The sequence below is a fragment of the Montipora foliosa genome, chromosome 9 (genome assembly GCF_036669935.1).
Source record: "Montipora foliosa isolate CH-2021 chromosome 9, ASM3666993v2, whole genome shotgun sequence".
Lineage (NCBI taxonomy): Eukaryota > Metazoa > Cnidaria > Anthozoa > Scleractinia > Acroporidae > Montipora > Montipora foliosa.
Window position 1 is genome coordinate 28,402,554 of NC_090877.1, and position 21,668 is coordinate 28,424,221.

General features: G+C 41.4%; 2 protein-coding genes across 2 annotated transcripts in view; one reads left to right on the forward strand and one right to left on the reverse strand.

The window, feature by feature from the left end:
• The window catches only part of LOC137971344 (TNF receptor-associated factor 5-like), a 4,120-nt gene extending 3,717 nt beyond the window's left edge, over nt 1–403 (forward strand). Inside the window, exon 5 of the mRNA XM_068818169.1 lies at nt 1–403. This exon is cut by the window's left edge and continues 244 nt beyond it. The gene's annotated coding sequence lies outside the window, so the exon portion shown is untranslated.
• A 10,009-nt stretch (nt 404–10,412) lies between these two features.
• Nucleotides 10,413–21,668, reverse strand: part of LOC137972030 (clusterin-associated protein 1-like) — an 87,435-nt gene continuing 76,179 nt past the window's right edge. Inside the window, exon 13 of the mRNA XM_068818831.1 lies at nt 10,413–11,021. Coding sequence (XP_068674932.1) covers nt 10,860–11,021 — 162 coding nt within the window. The 3' untranslated portion in view covers nt 10,413–10,859. The remainder of the gene's footprint in view (nt 11,022–21,668) is intronic.

Genomic DNA, 21,668 nt, shown 5'->3' on the forward strand with positions numbered 1-21,668 from the left:
CGCCGTAGTAAACCTTGGACGTATAGAGCTTCGTAATGAGGTATATACTAAGGGGTTTTTTTACCATTGAGGACCAAAGACAGGAATTTTAAGAAAACAATTTCAAAAATCAATTACACTGTAAAGCCGTTTTGATACAACGCGTGTTGATCTGGATCGAAACATGGTCAGGTTTTCCGTCTATCATGTCCTTTGTTAATCGCCTTTGCACGAATAAGTCGATTTATTTTCATCACACTTTACCCACTAAGCTATTATTGGATATTCTCTCTAAGTGATGTTTATTTTAGCTTTTATTGTTTTCATTACGTGGGCCCATAACCGAAGGACTTACAAGCGGCATCTTACAGTGCTCTGTTGATTACTGAATGATACTTAGTTTGATTCCGATGGTAGTTATATATAATGGGGCTTTCAAGTGTAAGCCGGCCGGGGCAAACCTTTACTATGTTAAATATCTTAATTTCGTCTAGAAAGCATTGATTTTTATTTATCTCTTGAATTTTTTGCTGTTATGTATGTAAACTTGCGGTATCGGAAAAAAATGACTCGTATTTCCAGTAGACTGAATATGTTCAATTTTCACAATATGTGTAATAAACAAATTACCGTCATGATCATTGAAAATGCTTTCCCCATTTACTTTATTTCCATTCATTTTTACTTAGTTTACTAACTCCCCTTTAACTTCCCCAATAAGTGAGCTATAGTTGTGCATGGGGCTATAGTTCCTATGTCAAAAGAAGTGTCCTGAATTAAAGATCATATGAAGAAATAGAAAACTGCCTAAAATCCTTCTGAGATAAGTTTTAAACTTCAAAGAATTTTTTTGGGGAAAGGTCAAACTACCCATGCGAGCTCTACACATGCATTCCCCTCAGTTTCAGTCACCGCGAGAAGGAAATACCTTTTACAGTATAAACTTAAGATTTGAAGCCTTTCACTCACTTTGCGCTGGTGACGAAGTGCATCATTTCTAGCCTGTATAACGGTTTGTTACACCGATCGAAGTTAATGGCTAAAACAGTTTCATTACGAAGACACGCCCCGCCACATGTTGTGAGCTCCAGCTAAAGCGTTTATTTGAATGAAAGATGGATAACGTTTTTGAGCAACATACCTTGCGTGCGACCAAAGCACTGCGAAGTTGTTATGGAAAGTGACTGGCTTCCAAAACCCACCTCGTTCGAAGTTGGGCGTCATATTATTTTTACTCAAATTCAAACGAGCTGCAATCGAAGTTGATTCAAGACCGGCCAAAGCAATCGAGTTCGATTAGTAGTAAACACAAGTTTTTTTTAACTATTTCACTCAAATTCAACCGAGCTGCAATGGAACTTGATTCAAGGTCGACCAAAGCAATCGAGCTCGATAAGGAGACACCACTGTTTTAACCGTGGTGCATTCAAACACCGTCCTCGGTTGTAGTTTGATCGTGTACGATTGTTTGGTCGTACTCGGTATATGGTAAACGTGCTCGTTTGACCAGAAATCTCAAATGATCCAAACTTCCTATTTCAATTGCGTGCGTGCAAACAAAACACGCAATCCATGTCACAAAGCATATGCAATTAAATAAATTTCTGACAATTCACACAGAGCCTTTTCGAAAGAACCTTGACCATAAATAATGAAGCACAAAAGAGACAACAAGCTTTCATTCAAATAATCTTTCACTGGCACATTTCCAACTTTTTGTTACCTTTGCAGAGTTGAGTACATAAGAAAATGTAAATTGCCAGACAACTTAGGTGCCACTTCAGTAAACACTGTGATGCATTCAAGGCGTTCGATTCCTTGAAGGTTTGTTAAATCCATTTGCCATTTGATTTCAGTGTTGTATATAATACTAAGTTAGTAAAATATTAGAAACAAAGCTCACTTGATATCCAACGGCGAAAAATGCAATTGTTGTCGAAGACCATTACTCGTCGCTTTAAAGATTCCATATATTTATTTTTCACCGCCTGTCTCGTTCATCCAATTGACGTTCCATTCTTGAGCTCCATGAGGTATATTTTTTTTAAAGAACTAAAACGCCGTTCGCGTTACAATGACTTTCGGCGCCATTGAAGGTCAACAAGGATTAGTGAAATTTCCAATTGTTACCGGAAGACTGTGCAGAGTTGAGTACAAATAAATACAAATAGCCAGACAACAGAGATTACAGATCCACGTAAGGTGTTCGATTCCTTCTCTGTCTTTGGTGAACCCATAAGTTACCAGAGAATTAAATGTTCTCATGTGTGCAACGTAGAAATCTACGCATGACCCCAACCCCATCAAACCGAACAAAATACGCACAGAAGACTCTATGCACAAAGACACCACTTAGCAGGGGAGTGACAGGCAAGACTTTAACCGACACGGAAAAAAATAAAATAAATAAAAATTAAAAAAAACAGGGAAATATTACCCATTTTCCGACTGGGATTGCCATACTGGCAACCCAGTAAAAAAACGACATATTCATGAATCCTTATTCCAGGTACCGAGTTTTGTTAATTGACAGAAATACTTCTTTTTTTACTCATTAAACGCAGATATATAAAAATCAAGAATAATTGCCGCGTCGTTTTGGGCTTATAAGAAAAAAGGATCTCGTTGACCTCTCTGCCATTTGCATAACAGCTATTGTTGACGTGGTAGCCGCTTAGATTTGGCCTAAGATAGCACGACAGAAATTAAGAGCCACTTTAAAGAATAAGTTTAGCCTGAGAACGCTTTAATTAAGACATGCAGTGCAATAAATTTACCTCAACAAGGCCACATTTTGCAAGCCCCTCCTGAAATTGTTTCTCTGCTTCGCCGAGGTTGTATCTTTTTGGACCCTAAATTTATTTAATACGTTACATCTATATTGAAGAGCCTAACTTAGGGTTTAGGGTTGGGGTTGGAGGGTCTAAACTATTGGGAACCACCTGCATTATACTGGGTGATATCTCTATAAAAAATGTTAAATAATTTGCAAATGGTCTTTAGTCAGTCATATGGTCATAATTGAAGACTACTACCCGAAAATTTAGTCTTACTACCGACTACTAATCAGAATCTCGCACAGTTGAGGTGGCAAGGCTGTTTTCCTACTTTCTATGAATGGCTGAAGCAGTAATTAGCTATTAATTGAAAATATGACGTTCCCATTTAGGCTCCTTGCATTTTGATTTTTTTGGTCATATTCTTCCTATTACAGCTCACGAGAAAAAAAGCCTTGCTTCATCTACCTTTTAAGGAAAACGGCAGTGGTTCCGTTGACCTACTCAATGTTAGCAAAGCTGTTACAGCCACGGTTCCTGGAGGAAGACAGCAACAGCCGAGTTTCTGCAAACAGAAACTACATAACCTTCTTGGATTACCTCAAGGACGTTGTAGGTGAGTAATCCTTACTGAACAGTGCACGGAATGAACATAAATTGTATAGGATCACTCTAATTACACACACCTTTTTAATTCAAGCTTCCCGGAAATATTTGCACGCAACCTAACTTAAATGATAAAAATAGAAATTTGGAAATCATGCCAAACACGGTACAAGATGACAAAACAGTACAACAACGGCACAAATCTAAGTGATAAATAATTTTTGGATGCAACTATTAGCCCGTGGGCAAGAATTCACCGAAAATCCCAACACTAAATCAAGTCTGGTGTATCGATCCAGGATATTTTTTTTATTGAGTGTTATTGCATGCTGATAATGATTATGATGATCATGATGATGAGAAATTTATTTTTCAGCCGTAAGAAGAAGGCCAGTAACCATGGAAACGGTACTGAGATTTGTCACAGCAACGGAAACAGAGCCTGTCTTGGGCTAGTATATGTTGTGGTTTAATTTTGCTCTTGGTTGAATTCTTTTTTTAAACCAGCTCATTTTTTTCTAACCAGTTTGTTTTTTTCAAACCAGGAATATAATTTTAAACCAGCATATTTATCAACTTATCTTTTGGGGTGTGGTTTAAAAATAGGGGCAAGGCTTTTTGGGGGGTATGAAAACAAAACATCACTGGTAAATTGATCTTTTCCTCCTCCCTTTCACCTTTCCCTTCCTTTCCGATTATCCTCACTCAAATTTCCATTCATGTGTACATTAACCATACCCCAAGTACTACTACATGTACTGCCACCCGCTGTCTACAAATCCTACTTACAATTTTTCTTTTATAGTAAGTCTTACCTTTCTGCCAGAGTTCGAACCACTGCCCTTAAGGTATAGTCCGATTACTATCCCAGAGCTTTCTCCACTGAGCTACCGTGAATCTCACCCATAAATGTTGATACGAATAATTGTTATTGCGTGTTGTTAATTCTACTTCAGTGTTAATTCAGAAGGCTGTCAACGGTATTGTACGTGTTAGGAGTTCCATTGATGCTAAAGTGGGCGACCGAGTGCACCAGAAATGTCGCCGTGACCTTGTCACGCCTCAATACGTAGAGAGGAATTTGAGTCCAGGGGCAGATGTCTCCCCAGAGACCACTGGAACAAGTCGTCGTTCAAAAACGCCAAGCCTAACCCAAAAGATAATGGTATGTTTTGTGGCCAGACGGAAAAATATAATGGCAAAAAGAGAGGTTTTGACATCATGCCTGTGAGAACCAAGGACTTCCAGGACTCGATAAGGGAATGTGTGTAAAGAAAGAAAAGATGAATGGTCAGATGTTGAGTTAGGTTGGCTGGAATATGCGCAAGATCTCCATGCAGCAGACACAGTATATCATCAGAACCGCAGCGTAAACTTCCGAACGCGTAAAGGTGTTCCAAGACAGTAAAGTAGTGAGTATGAAAAGGGTACGAAAAAGGCAAAACAAGGAAGGCAAGTGGACACTGTTACGTACTCAGCCTTTATGAAAGTCGTCCGCTATCTAGAAGAAAATGAAGAAGAGCAAACAACAGTGGCCGATCCTACACGAATTATGGGATAATTTTTGGAAGAAACCGGAGAAGAAGGATACAGCACAATGTATATGAAAGCTAAACTTCAAGAGCATTTTGGAAAAAAAAAAGGATCATGATTACAACAATACAAAGCAAAAGTAATGCAGTAACCTCTCAGCAAACAGCAGAATCTGTTATATAGTTTTATTGCAAGCCAAGGATTGAAGATGAAGAAGGCGAGAGGCAGAGAATAGTTGAGACTGCCGCAAAGCTTATTAACAGTGACATAAGAACATTGATGTTTGTAACAAAGTTTATCCAACGACCACTGAAATGTCCGACATTGAGGAAGCATGGAAGTTTGTTCCAAATCTTTTACAAAATTTGAAACTTACTTCCATAGGACAGGCAATTATGCAAGCTACCAGGCAAAGAGTTCTAATGGCACCTCTAAAGCGGGTCTTGGGGTACAAATGCGCCATCATTTCTGCTCTAAATTTCTCCTCGACCTTTTAAACTTGCATGGGTTCTGTGCATCTTATAAAACTGTTACGACTTATGAGAGGGGTGCTGCGATAGCACAAGGAAAAGAGATTGCGGGATACACACTTGAAAGTTTTGTTCAGTATTCAGCAGATAATGTAGACCATATCACTATTACCCTGGATGCCTCTGGAACTTTCCATGGAAATGGGAATAATTGCTATGATTACCCCAGACAAAAAAAAAAAATAAATAAATTTCTGTTCCGAAAAGAAAGGTGACAGCAGAAGACCTCGCCAAGGCTAGGCGAGTAGAAATTCGACCATTTGTAGGGCCAGTAGAGAACATCCCACTACAGTACAATGAACTATGTGAATTGAAACTTAAAGATTCCACAGCAAATTTAGACCCGCTGTAGAAGCTTAGCCAGCCTCTGCTGATGTCCCCACGACCCTCGTGGTCTGGAATGATGCAGCTGACATGGAATGGAACTTATCCTGGACAGTCCTCTGTGTTTTTTCTTCCAATGATCGACATGGACCCTAGCGACATGACTTGCATTAACAGTACACTTTCCTTTATCACAAACCATACTCCCGTAGTAACTTTTGACCAGCCATTATGGTTGAAAGCGCAAATGGTAATTTCAAATGAGGCCCCAGAGAGCAAGTTGAAGTCCATTGTATTGAGGCTAGGTGGTCTTCATGTAGAAATGAACTTTCTTGGCCGTAATGGACACTTAACGGCACGGTCTGGAATCGAGGCATATTCTGCATATTCTCAGCGGAAAAGCTGTGGCTCGGGCTGTTAGAGGACACCTCTTGATCGATGCAGCTCTGAATGCGCTACTGGTGTCTGATACATTTGATCTCGCGTTGTCAGTTCCCCGCGATCAAGTTGATGCTGATGAACAGCAGGAAGTGGCAAACTCTATAGATAGTGATCTGGAATCAGCTAAGGAGCTTTTTCAAAGGATTTCAGATGATCCAACTACAAGAGAAGAAGTGTGCTTTTCAGAGATCTTAAACAGAATCGCCCGGAGGCTCCAAGAAAAGAAATGTTCCTTGTTGTATTATCGCTCCGCTGTCCTTTGGCTTGAGTACATGAAAATGGTGGAAACTCTACGGCTTTTCATTAAGGCAAAGCGCACAGAAAATTGGCCCCTCCATTTGAAGGCAATTTATGACATGTTGCCATACTTTGCGGCTGCGAGGCACAACAAAATGTGTCCGCTGATTCCAGCACCCCCATACATTCGTCTAAACCATTCATTCCCTGGACGTCACAAGGTATGTTGCTACCATGTTTGGAGATAATGTGCTGTACTAAGCCTCGGCACACCAGCACTTTATGCTGAGCCCTGATCCCGCCAAGGTGAATTGTTACTTCTGTTTTTCCAACAACATCAAGTGGCATGTTGTTGGCCCCCAGGACAGGCTTTTGTGTGGGTTTAAATGTGTCTTAGAGCGACTATATAGGTCCTCACTGATAATTGTTGCTTCTGCTACCGTGTCTAATAAGGCTTGGGATTTGACACCATTTACAGCACAAGGCAAAAATGCCCCCTTTGGATTCTCGGGCGGGGTCACTTCCTGCTGTGCCCCGCCCATCTCCCGTTTCCCTGGTCGGGACGCACTTGATGTGGACAGTCACGAATAAAATGAGTTAAGCTATCACACTTAAAACATGCTCTTGGGCCTTGTCCAGATTCCACACATGCAGTCCTACCTTGCCTCCCTTGAGGAATGTTCTTTAGCGTCTCTAAGATTTCTGCTTGCTGTTGAAAAAGCTCCTTAGCCCATGCTGGGGGTTCTTGGGTCCCCTGTTGGGAGCCAAACTTCTCCTGATCACCAGACGTTGAAGACAGCACTCGAGCACTGCCTTTGTTTAGCACTTTTTGATTTGATTCGTATCGTTGAGCTGCTGCTAGGACCTCATCCAGAGTATTGGGCCCCAAATCCAACAGCTTCTCGCGCAATGTAATGGGGGTCAACGCACCTACGAAGAAATCTCTGGCTGTGCGATTGAGTATATCGGGTGGGTCATTCGGATAGGCCAGCTCCACAAGGCGAGAAATGTCGCAGCTCGGTTGGTGTAGATCTTCGTCAGGACGTCTTAATTTGGCTCGCAGAGTGGAAATGTGTACTTGACGAGATTCCTTAGGATGAAATCGATCTGTCAGAGCGCGTTCAACTGCCGTCCAGGTGGCTGTTTGTTCGGCGGTCAGGCTGTAATAGCTCTGCTCTGTGAGGCCTTTCAGGTATGCGGGCAATATTTGGCTTGAAGCTCAGGACTCCACTTGTTAAGGGCTGCAATACTTTTGAATTTCCGAATCCAAACTACCCAACTTTCGCCGGAAGTCGCAGAGAAGCTCTCTGGTTTGATGCGGAGCGGGTTTTCTGGCGAGGTGATCGGTGAACTGCCGCTTGTACCAGCCGTACTTTCACTTTTCTTTCCAAGTTTCGTCTCAAGTTTCGCCAATTTCTCTTCCAAAGCTTTTACAGTATCTTCCATCGCAAAAAAAGATCCCCACCCAATAACAAAACTAGATCTTTGAAAACTCACACGAGAAACACGAGTCCGACTCATAGTTTACTGCGCAAGTCCGACTAAACTTGGGGTCAGGCCCCATGCTACAGTGTGTTCGACCTTAGAAAGAGTTTGGTCGTGTGTTCGACCTTGGAAAGGGTTTGGTCGTGTGTTCGACCTGAGAAAGAGTTTAGTCGTGTGTTCGACCTGAGAAAGAGTTTGGTCGTGTGTTCGACGTGAGAAAGAGTTTGGTCGTGTGTTCGACCTTAGAAAGAGTTTGGTCGTGTGTTCGACTTGAGAAAGAGTTTGGTCGTGTGTTCGACCCGAGAAAGAGGTTGGTCGTGTGTTCGACCTGAAAAAGAGTCTGGTTGTGGGTGCGACCTAAAAAAGAGCTTGGTCGTGTGTTCGACCTGAGAGAGAGTTGGGTGTTGTGTTAACTTTACAAAGAGTGGGGTAACCTGTTTGGCCTGAAGAAGAGTTCAGTCGTGTTTCTGTACGGCTTCATACGAGTTTTTTCTTGTTTTCGGTCCGTGTTTATTGTTTAAAATAGAATTATTGGAGCTTTCGCTCATCTAATTTTTACATTCACTTTCTTCGCAGCTCTTGAGCAATTGGTCGACGTCGCCAGGGACAAATTAGACGAAAGAGCGTCCAGATTTAGCACCGTCCTGCGGCAAACCCGGCCTCTGTTTCTTGATCCCTCATTTTAACCGTTTCTTCTCAAATTGGTAGGGGATAAAGAAGAGGTGGCGATAGCCAAGGAAATTCAAAAGGCTCGGTAGGTACTTGGTGTCTCTTTTTCCATTGCTTCAATTTTTTTTAAACAAGGTATAAAATGTTCAGTAATCATACAATTACCCTAACCTACCCCTAACCCTAATCCTAACCCTGAAGGTTTACCGTGCTCAGATAATTTTGTGCAATAGATAACCACTAAATGATAAAATACACCAAGTACCTACCAAAGGCTCTCAAGCGACCGCTGCCCCAATAACTGCCTAGAGATGAAAGGCCACGATTTTATCCGTATCCAGGTCGCCAGCCCTCCGTGTGCTTCTCCTGTGGGAAGCGAGGCCACTTTGCAAGGTCTTGTAACTCTCAATCTAGGGGCAGTTCCGGCCACCGTAAACAAAATTAGGAGTGTTACACCCAGATTTTGTTAATATGTGGCGTTATTTAAATGTGTTTCATGCAACTCATATCGTCCCGTTTTTTGTTCATTTCTTTTTATTATTTTTAATTTTTATTTGTAGTCGGATTTACCTCTTTTCCCCTCCCGCTCCTTGCCGTACCAGAAGGGAATTCTTAACCACTTCCTATAACCTGTCTCAGGAGGGGTTCCTGGTCCGCCAGGCTGGCGGGTGTTGCCCTCCCTTTTCTTTTCCTATGTTCTTTTTGTTTGGGGTCTACCTTCGCATAGATTGTCATTCCCTTTTTTTTCCCCATCCTCTTTTATCCTAGATCAAGCCCCTCTATTCCTTTGCGGACAGACTTAAAAGTCTTAAGCACTGCCATTGCGAAGTTGTTTGGTGCGATTAGGAGGGTCATCCCACCAGCTGGGCCGGACCTCTTCCTTAGAGACTGCTATCTCTTCCGTTCCACCAACAAGAAAGGCGCCGTATCGAACAAACCATTCATCGGCTCTGCGATTGCTAATTGTCTATCCCTCCACTTGGCTACACTCAGAATACATAATGGCGAAACTATGCACCACTTTCATAGCGGGTGTTCGATAACTATTTCTCTCATAGGTGTTTCCCCAGAAAATGTAGCTAAGCATGTGGGGTGGAAATCCCTCCAGACGACCCAATACTACATGCAAACAGGAACGGTCATGAAGATGTCCCACGCTGCTTCGGCCTTGGTTGACAGCGCTTCAACGGTTGCAGGGGATCCTTCTGCGGCAATTTCAGTAACAAATCTGTTTCGCGTCACAAACGAATTGCGAGGTTTTTCTCTCGCCTTTCCGTACAAGTTTATATGATCTTGTCTTGGAAAGGGGAGTTATTTATTTTCTGAGTTTTGGGGAGAGTATTATTAAAATCCTTGTTGCGGTGTTTGTTTTTGTTTTCCGTTTCCATTGCTTTAGAACGGAAGGCGGTGACAAAATCTCGCTTCCCATAACTTAGCATCGCGAAGGCAGTCAGTGGCTGTATTGACAGTCAAAATAGCCACAGATTTAGCCTGCGCGTAACGCCGGTATCCTTGTAACACCTCAGGGTTTGGAAGACAACGCTATACAAGTCCCCAGGGAACTCATTTGCCTATTTATACAAACCTTCTCTGGATTTCGGTTTCTTTTGCCAAGTTACGCCGTTCTGGTCCAGTGTGGAATTTTTTGCCCCTCCCACCTCTCCTTCGGCGACGCGTGCATCTTTCCCCTATCTCTGTCTTACGACCCTCTGCCTCTGCAAAATCTGGCTTCCATAACTTGGTATCGCGAAGGCAATCAGTGGTTGTATTGACAGTGTAAGTGGTATACTATTGATACTGTGCGACTCAAATGTTCGAAAAAATCTCCCAAAGGTTTTCTTTGTTTGTTCCAAAATTGAAAAACGTTGCATAATTTGTATAGGAAAGCACCCTTTCAATAGAAAATGAAAATGACTTCCTTCTGTAGGAGATGAATGTTGACTTGGGTTATATTGATCTATGTAAGAACTTGTACACGTTACACTTCCATGCACTTTCTCTTCGACTATATTTAAGAATTTCTCTCTCTCCCTCTCTCAGTCTTAAATACATTTAACTGTTGTTTCTTGTGAGCTTACCAATTATACCCAGGTCTTGTAAATGAAGGAACCTACGTAGCAAGCGTTCTCTCTTTTACAATATGGCCAAGCGATGGTAGGAGAAAGAGGCTTCCCAATTTTCGCACGGCCAGAATGGGGAGCATAAGCTGAGGTTGAATGAGGTCTTTGTGTGAACATTAGTTGTATAAAAGTGCTTTATTTGGTAGACTCTTGTTTGATTAAAAGTCATTATCACTGTCATTAAGGCTATTGGCTTGTGATCCGTCGTCCCGTCCTTCTCCGCGGCCCTCCTCCATGTCCTCATCATCAAGCAGTTCCTCGTCATCATCATCATCAACACCAATGTCACTTTCTCCTGACGAAAGAGAACCACTTTCATCCTGAAAAGAATTAAATGAAAAAACGGCCATTGGACCATGAGCAGCACTTCTCGCTCTTTGTGTCAGTCAATACAAGTCCAAAAATTAAATTAACCAGCATGCGAAGTGACCAAGCACGTTTGTGTTCGAGCACTGAAAACGAGTCACCTACCACGGTCAACTACCATTTACCACTCAATGAGGAAACTCGAATGGTCCCAGACGCATCATCTAAGCTGTAACCACTTAAATGTGAGGAAACTGAAAACGTTTTCTAAACTATCATGTACTTGGAAACAAATCAACAAGAAAGTTGAGGTAAATAATTTTCAACCAAAAACCATTCAATTCCACCAAGAAAAAGGCAAAGATTTTCTCCCATACAAAACCAAATAATATGTTCTGACAGGTTTTACAGGCAACGATTTTCTCCCATACAAAAGCAAATAATATGTTCTGACAAGTTTTTCGTTCGTCTCACGACGAGGACACTCGAGTTGTAGTTGGCTACGTTTCGACTACAGACGTCTTGTCTTCATTGGTATCAGGTCGTTTAGCTAACGAGTCGTTTCGCTAACGTCCAGTTCGCTAACACGTGAAGTCGGTTCGCTAACATGTTTGGTTGCTCTAAGTATATTTGGCTGCTTTCAGCGGGAATGTCAGGCCGAGGGGACGACCAATAGGAGCATTAATAAATGGGAAGTCAGGGATTTCGATCTGGTCCAAGTTCACTGCATTCTTTTGTTCTTTTATATTAACACTGCAAGTGTCCATCCGTCCGAACTTTGTGGTTGTAGTCGCGGTCGTACGGAGCTGTTAGAATAGATCTTTTTCGATTGTGGAGCAAAAGGTAAGTTGTTTCACAAACAAACCCTTTGCACGAGAGCGGGGATCGACATAAAGGTCAGGCAAACTGATCTCGATCAACAAGCCGGTCATCTCCCAGTGATTTTTCAGAGCCTTGGAGCAGCTTTGAGAATTACTTTGAGCGAAACTGAGAATACCTGAGAAAAACTGATCCGACTTTTAGCAATCTGAGATGTTCTTAGAACTACTGTTATTGTCAGTATGGGGATGCAACGAAGTGAAATTGGGGAATAGTTTCAACAATACAGGCTAGTACTAGTTGGCACGCATTCTGTTTATTTGGTGGCAAAGGAATTTCGAGGATGCTTCAAGGGGAAATTTTGGTGTTCTGTCTTACTTTTGTTTTACTTAGAGGCCATTTATTTGCCAGTATTGAAAAGTTGAAAATTAATCATCTGTGGCTTACACAGATCTATTTGTATCGCTTTTACATTCCTGAGTTAATTCGACTCGCAAATGACGTACAAACAAACCCACCATGCAGTCAAGGTAATGTTGAAGTATTTGGTACAGCAAATGCAGGCACACAATGTGTGGCAATGTCTCTGTCGGCACTTGTTTATAATTTCAGAAATCCAATAACCTCTTCAGCTGACTTAGTTCAAATTATGAACATTGGGAATAATATGTATTAAGCTTTGTCACAATCATGCAAACCGGACTTTTATTTTTGACAGATTTGCCTGTTATGGTTAACTTAAGTGACATTAACTATCAGTTGACATACAGTGAAAGTTATGGTGGTTTGTTAAATAGTGCACTTCCTCTAATTGCAGACTTTACTTATGTTATAACACTGTTAGTTGCCTTTGATTCTTTGCTCATGGATAATTATCATGCATTTATTTTACACAGTAGCAATATACTGTCTGCCTATTGGGAGGTGTAAAGTTTTTTATTCCCATGGCAGAGATTTATTACAATGTAGGTATGGGAAACCCATTTGGAACAAGTACTTTAATTGAAATAGATTCATTAATGAATTTGGTACAACATTTTCAGAATATATGTGCACAAACATGTTACTTATGAGATAAAAATGTGTTAACACTATTAAAATATAAAGCAACAGTGGAAGCATTGTTCATTCATTATATATTCGAAACCAAAATTGTAGACCATATGAGCACTTAAATGACGTTTATCTTTGTTCTTGCAAAGAATGTCCTGCTGTGTCATTTTATTCAATTTGTTTCGCCACCTTAAAGTCTTGAAACTATTGCACCTCTCAAACAGTTGATAGTATCATTAAGAATGGAAGAACATTTTATCAGAAATCTTACTCGTGCAAATATGTTTTTATTTCTGATCTGCTAAAGAAATTAGACACATGCACTGGCCATGTAAATAGAGCAAGATGTCAGGGATATTTATCTTGTGATGTGGTTCCCAGTAAACAAGACCTTAAAACTGCCATTTTGGATAATAAGGAAAGCAGCACAGGCTTTTTGATGTGGATTTCCACCTACTGCATTAGTTGTGTTTTCCAGTGGCATGCAAAGCAAAAGATGAGTTACCATGTTTTTGTATACAATGGTTCTGAACCAAAAAACGTACCGAAAGTATTTTCAGATGTAGATTCTGTTATTGATCTCTTTTGTTCTACATTCAAAATGAATATAATTGTTTTGAAACAACGTATGAGGTTGCATTTCTTAGATGTTTATGCTAACTATCAAATATTGAACGGAAACAAATAATAAGAAAGCAAAAATCTACTTCAGAAATTGCAGCAACTTGAAGAAAGAGGAGAGAAATATACAGCTCAAACTCAATGGACCCAGAGAAAAAATAAGAACTTCCTTCAAATTGTTTTGAAAAGTACAGGTCTATGGACCCATCCAAAAAAACAGATGAAAAGTATACGTCAATGAACTCACATGATAAAGAGCAACTTCTTCCAAACTGTCAACAAAAGTACAAATCACCTGCCCATGAGTATAGGCTACTTAGAGCCTCTTGTTAAGGGGGCTCGAAAGGGTTTCAATACTTAAAAGACTTAGAAGACTCTGTTTAGATCGAATAACGCTAGAACACTGTATCACATAACAGCAATATTATGGTAAAATATGAAAGACCGATTATTTCCAAACAAGATGTGATCATTATTGTGATGTAACAAGTTACCTTGGCAACGGGAAATCCCAGCAAAAACACCCTCTATTTTGGATTTAGTTGCTCATATCTCAAAAACGAACTCAGTGACCTCCCTTTTTTATTGCTGGAAAGTGATTAGAAGGCCAGGATAAAACGTTCTGCAAAGTTTAGAAAAAGTATGTCTAGAGGATTCAGAGCTACCTTAAAAAAACACAAAATTAAGGTGGCCCTGAATCCACTAGACAGATTCTTTAAAATCTTTTCTGAAAGTTCCATCATTACTTTCATCATTTACTTTACATTACATGATTACTTTCCAGAAATAAAAAAATGGGGGTCACCAAGTATGTTTTTGAGATGTAAGCAACTAAAGACAAAATAAAGGTGTTTTTACAGGGCTTGCCTGTTGCCACAGTGACATATTACGTCACAATAATGACTGTATCTTGTTCAGCAATACTAGACCATTTTACAGCTGTAGCTAAGTTGCCTGGCCTAAGAATGGAAGCGAGGCTGCCGGCACAGGTTTTCTTTACAAATTACAACTGCTAAGCTCAATATCAATGTCAATGTTCAAAGTTTCTTGTATTTCAACGAGAAAGACTCTGAGATTCTTCAAGTAAGGATAGCTTCTGAATCAGTCGGACCAAAGACGAAGATGCTCCAGTTTTGACATCAACTGATCTCACTAATCCATCTTTAGAAGGAAACACCGCTTTCACTTGACCCATTCATTCGCTACTGGCTCCTTGGCAGGCAATCATCGACAAGCATAACCAAATCACTGACTTCTGCATTCCGACGTGGCTGTCTCTCCTGCAAGGACAAGATGTATTCCTCCTGCCAAAATCTGTGCCTGTCTCCATTTCTTTCTTGAGAATAAGTATTCCTTTAGAAAGGATCCAGGCGGCAAGTAGTGGGCAGCTTTCTGCAACAGTAGATGGTTGGGTGTCTACAGTTCCTGATCATCAGGGTCATCAGAGGCAGCACAAAGTGTTTGTGAATTACGAATCGCTTCAACTTCAGTGAGGACAGTAGCGAAGACTTCCTCATCCACTTAGATGTTTCCAAGTATTGCCACTCTCATCAAGCCATTATCCAGTATCGGTTGCACTCTCACTAACTTGCTTGAGCGTTTCACACTTCCTCGTTTCTCCAAATCCTTGATCTCTTCTGAGAACACTTCTCTCTGGGCTCATTTCACAATGGCAACGGTTGAAAGCTTCAAATCTTCTGCTGTGAGGTGTTTGGTGTCCTCCTCAGAAGAACTGTCCATGATGAGTATTTTGTGAGTATCTCTGGTAACATCGTCACAAATATAGGCTTCTCATTCTTAATTTCTGGGTTGCTGTCTGATAAGGTATCAATATCAGCATTAGGCCATTCTTCTTTAGGGTTCAAGAGAAATGCTGGACCACTGAACCATCTTTCAGATGTCAACAACTGATACACGGTTAAGCCACGCGAGGCATCATCAGCAGGGTTAAGGAAACTTGGACAGTATCTCCGTTGACTGGGTTGCGATACACTTCGAATTTCACAGACTCTGTTGGCCACGTACATCTTAAACCTTCGGGACCCATTCTTTACATACTGCAATGTGACTTTGGAGTCTGTCCAGAAAAAGGAGGCAGAGATCTCCAAATTAATCTTGCTTGAGACCAGGCGATGAACCCGTGCTGCGATCTTAGCAGCTTGCAATTCCAATCTTGGTACAGAAACGTACTGTAGGGGAGCAAAGCGACTCTTGGCCATGATGAAAGTGGATTCAACAGTTCCGTCACCAGACTCCTTTGTCAAATAGCACACTGTTCCAGAACAGTGCTTCTGTTTTCAGAAGCATCACTTAAGTGGTGAAGTTCAAAAGATGCATCACAGGAACAACCTCCACCGAATTAGCATCAAGGAATACTCAAATCTCGTCTGGTGTGGCAATTAGCTTTGCCATGAGAAAGCGACACTTTTACAGCTAGTGTGTCTGTTTGAGTGTCCCAATGTAGACCCAATGTCCGTTCAGGGAGTAGCTTGTCCAGGTCGAGACTCTTGACTGTTCTCTCCTCAGCTGGCAAGGCCTTCAAGACCTTCACATCGTTGGAAATGAACTTGGTCAGTCGGAAATTTCCTCTCTTCAGCAACTGCATAAGTTGTAGTGATGCTCCAATAGCTTCGTCATCGGTAGGAACCGAGAAAATCAACATAGAAATTCTTTTGGACAACATCATTTCCAAATTCAGTCCGACTTTCCAAATAAATGGACTTTCATTTTATGGTCACTTGGAGGTTCGTTCAGTCCATCACTCCACCACAGAAAGCACAAAGCATCTGTGCCTCTTTCCACACAACCAACCCTGTGAAACATGCTCTCAATGTCAGATGCAACAGCAATTTCTTCTTTCCTAAACCGGAACAAAACGCTAATGAGTGAATTGTTCAGCTGTGGTCCTTGCAAGAGGTTTTTATTGAGTGATGTGCCTCCCCAAACTGCAGCCAAATTGTATACTACTCTAACTTTGGATACTACAACATGGTGTGGAAGATACCAAGTGTGATCGGAAGTAGAGGCTGCTTCTTCCTCAGACAACTTGACAGCATATCCTTCTCAATGTAGTCATTCCTCACTGCTTCATACTGACTGGCAAATGTTGGGTCACGCAGAAACCACTTCTTCAACTGTTGTAATCTCATTTCAGCCCTTGGCCTGTTATTTGGCAGTATTGGGTCTTCATTCCGCCAGAAGGCGTACTTCGTATCGTGCACCTTCGACCTTCGTTGTACTGCTCAGAATCTCCAGTGCTCTTTTATCTTCCATGCTCTTTGTACCATCAGAAGTGTCAATGAATCTTTGTGACTCACAAGCCCAAAACTTCTCTACCTGTTTGTGCATATCAACAACTGACTGACTCACTTCAAAGGCAAATTCAAAGACTCAGAGGGCGACTGGCTTAGATCTGTCTTCTATCTTATTGATTGGGCCGACAACACACCATCCAAATTCTGTCTTGGTCGCATATGGCTTGTTCTGTGGATCATTGCCCCAGCAATAGTCAAAGATGATATGAGCTTGTGGAACGTCTTCACCAATAAGGACAGATACTTCACTCACATCTACTGGGTGATTAGGCAGCGCCATGTCTCTCAAGTGTGGCCATTGAGACAAGTCTACTTGATTAGGGCAGTAGTGATTGGACACGTTCAAATCTTCAATTTCAACCCATCAGTACTTATGGCGAAACCACTCTCAGAAACAACACGGATTGAAATTACTTGAGTAAAACAAATCTCCTATCGCAATCAGTAACGGATGCATTATGTTATGGTAGGCTGGTACTTGGTGATGAACTCTGACCACTAACTATTTCCTTCCTCTTTGTCAACTGGGCTCACGGTTGTTGCAGTTAAGTGTACAGGTGGATGGTGATTTCAGGGGTGAGCAGAATCTTGCACAGTGCAACCTTCCTTTTCTGGGCACTCCCTTAGTAAATGAGAAGAAGAGAGACAACGATATCAAAGTGCATTAAACTTGGAGAATTGCTGACGCCAATTTACGTTCTTAGCCAAGAAGACCGGACATTTATGTATTTCGTGTGATCCCTTGCAAACCTTGCCGTCTTTGATAGAAGAGTATTTCAATTCTGTAGGCTTTGGTTTGCTAACATCAGTTGCTAAAGTGGTTACTCGCATACTATATGTAAATCTGGGATGAAATGCAAATTTCTTTGAAATGTCAGCTTTAACCTTCACTGGGGTACTGTTGCTTCTCCTATATACTAGATCATTCTCGGTCAAGGATTCTGTACTTATGAAGTAGCTAAAGTCCTTCAAGGTTGGCTCTCTACCACCAGTCTTGTCACGAAACATCCTTGCTGATTTACGCCACTTGACCTGCAAATGATCTGGTAGACGGTCATATATCTGCTTCAGGTTGGTGGTGCAATCTAATTCACACGAGTTTAGCTCCTTCATTGCATGGCAACAATTCTCAATTTTTTTTTATCAGAAAGCGTGAGAAGTGCTTCACTATCACCTGCCCTTGGCTTTGGTCCCCTTACAACTGACGCTATCAAAGCCTCCACAGTGATAGCATTTTGACCAAACCTTTGCTTTAGAACTTGCAATGCAATCTGACAGCCGTTTAAGAGTACTTGATAGTTGTCAATGATTCTTCGTGCCCTTCCAGTCGTGTAAGCCAGTAAGTAGTTCATTTTCTCACGGTCACTCAAGGATACTTTGGTTTCGACTTGATCACCGAAGTTAGATCTGAATTGCAAGTACTGTGCTGGGTCACCATCAAATGAGGCTGGTGTGGGCGGTAGTTGGGACATTCGAAGCTCCATTCGTTCCCAGAAAGACGTATGCGCTTCATCATAAATCTTTGAAGAGTTGTAATCTCCTGTAGTCTGTGCTGTGGAGAAGGAATGGGTAATTCAAATTCATGAACATTAGGGTTGAGGTGGTCATTCAATTGTTTGTCTGCTGATTGGGCTGGTTGATTTAGCTTCACACCGGCTGCTATATGAATGTTCAATTCTCTGCCCAAGAGGGGGAATCCATTAAACGTTGAGCCTTGCCTACGTTTCGTTCCAATTTGGCAATATGTTCCTGTGTCTGTCTGGCTCAATATCTGGGTCATCTGAGCCAAAATGGCGTCTTCATAGACCTTACTTACAGCATTCGCAGCAGCACATTCTGCCATCAATCTCACCCTTTCGGCCTATTTCTTGGCAGCCTCAAAATGATCTAACTGTGCTAATCTTGCTTCCAACTCAGCGTGCTTTGCTTTCGCTTCGAGTGCTTTAGCTCTGGAAGAAGTGGTTAAACAGCGGGAAGCTTTAGAGCTCTTGGATCTCACTCTCTGGCTGGTAGACAACCTATTCGCTTTGCTACGCTACTAATCCACTCAATCACACTCATTCGAAGTAATGTAATTTCATCACACAACAGTTCTTGAATATCTTCATGCAAATTCTCAAAGACATTTAATCGTTCATTAAGTTTAAAAAACTCGCCACTCACCAGTTCCACGTTCTTATCAAGATTCATGAGTGTTCCGATGTCTGCCATCCGTGTTTGCATTTCCCTGATAAGTTTCTTGCGTTTGATGAGGTTTTGAGTGAGTTTGATTTTCCCTTTTCGGTTAACTTGGGTTGTCTTTTTCCTCCTTGTTTGTCACTATAACCTGATGAACCATTTTCGTTCGGAAAGGCTTTCTCCGTTGATTCACTATCTTTCAAAGTGTCAGCAAGTGTCACTGCATTTTCGTTCGCTCGCTTTAGTTGTGTAGCCTGAATCTTGTTGAACGCCTTCAAACACAGCAGAATTGGCTTGTGGTTCACAGGATAGCATCTGTCAAAATTCTGGTCCAGTTGACCAATGTGTCATCAATATTACCCGTACCGTCACTTCGAGACATTTCGCTTCCACATGCACAACAAGCAAATATACATCCAACTTCAATAGGCAAACAGCGAAGAACAATGTTTTCCAAATTGCTCCGCAAATATCACGATCCAATCGCAAACAGACGTACCTGTTGTTACTTTAAAAGGCAAGTCACTGTTTTAACTGAGTTTATTGACAACTTCGAAAACAAACCCGCTCATAAAAACAGGTTGACACGCCAAGCATAAAAATATGTCAAAAAAGTGAAAAAAAGAAAAACATCATGTGATACCAAGGTTGCCAAAATGCTAACAGGGAACCCAGCCACAACATGACCTGATAAGTTAGCAAAAACATCTTTTGAGAACATTGGCAAAACGACTTTTTCTTGTTAGTGAAACAACCGAACACGTTAGCGAAACGACTTCTGTTGTTAGCGAAGTGGACGTTAGTGAAACATTTGTATCTTCTTCATTAGGCCATGAGGTCGATTGGTTAAGGGTCGCCACTGAAGCAGGAGTGCTGCCTACAACTTCATGACATCCAGGCTGTTCTCAAGACGAAGACTTCGTTAACGTCAAATCTAGTACGACCAAAAGACGCTGTTGACCCAGCTCCAGATGGTCAAAAAGGCAATTTTAGTCGTAGCAACAGGACACTTTCCTTGTGAACCCAGTTAAGAGGCCTAGATCCCATGAGCCTTTAGGGCGAAAGTTAGTCACCATGTAACAAGTACTCGAATTTTTTCCGAATATCACTGAGTCACCAATGATGACCACTCTTTGAGATATCGCGCTTTACAGGATTTCCTGTGAATGTATTTAAGTCTACATGTACGTCGGCGAAATAGACCATTTTACAGATCTGTCCTCAGTTACCAGGCCTTTGAGTAAAAGCGAGGCTGGAGTTGGATCTTGCTTTGATACAAACCTCATTGCTTTTCTTATGAAAATCATGTTGTAATGCTGACGAGTTTCTCTTTCGTACATAAGAAAAGCAGTGAGGTTTCTAAGGTCAACTCCAGCCTCACTTTTATTCAAAAGCCTGGTAACTGATAACAGAACTGTAAAATGGTCTATTGGAAGCCTGGCAAATTCAAGATGGAATATGAGGAAGACTATCAACTTGCCGATAAACGCAGCACACACCAGGCTAGTTCTATAAGGAGGAATCAGGGAACTGGAGAATGGAAGAATGGGGACGGGAATGGGGAATCTCTAAAAGGGGGAATTACTGAAATGGGGAATCTCTAACGGCCTGATTACATGGTGAGTTTCAGCCTGGGCTGAAATTTCGTTCCACCCATCGGGCTGAAATTTTGTTGTGATTACATGCTGAATTTCAGCCACGGTGCAAAACGCAAATTTCCATGTGAAAATTTACTGACATGCCAAAACACAATTGATGCGCATGCTCACCTTACTTTTTCAGCCTGTGTTTAAAAAATGATAGCGATTACATGGATTTTTCAGCCCGGGCAATCCTAGCCCAGTTTCAGAAACAGAGCTAGGACTTTCAGCCTGGGCTGAAATTCAAACCCGGCTAAAACCTTCACTATGTAATCGCCACTTTCATTTTAAGAGGATTTCTTTCAAAACCCCGGCTGAAATCGCAGCCCATCTAACCGGGCTGTAACTTCAGCTTGGGCTGAAATTTGCCATGTAATCAGGCCCTAAAAGGGGGAATCTCTTATACGGGGAATCTCTAAACGGGGGAATTTCTCTTAAGAGAGATCTGATCTGTTGATTTTGATGATAGGCATCCGTTTTAACAGTGCCCTAGGCCTTTTTCGATATATTAAAATTGAGCTTGATAGTGAAGCAGTGAGGACAAAGACAAAGGAAAGTGGATGATACGTAAATATTTTTCACATTAATTCCAACGTGTTTCTATTTTGTTTGTCCTCACTGCCTCACTATCAAGCTGAATATTTGATATTTCGAAAATGGCCCATTGTTGAACCGCTGGTACAATTTGCACAGAAAAGTCGGGTAGTTAAATCCTGGTCCTTCTTGATGAACGTTGCCATAAAGTCCTGAGCTGTACTTAAAAAAGCCTTTTCACAATAACATTTTCTGCCAGCTTTTCTTCAGCTTGATACTCTAAGTTACAAACACCACTCCAAAGGTCCCTTGGCCTATCAATCCTTGGCCAACGAGGTCTTCCCACAGAAACTTTGGAAAACCATCAAATCCATCAAGCTTTTTCCTTTTACTGGCAAATGCCAAGGGAAACTTAAATTCAGCCATGTTGACTTAACATCAACTCGGCTAAGAAAAAACAAAACATTGCTTGCTGTGAAAATATATTTGCATGGTTTTCCCG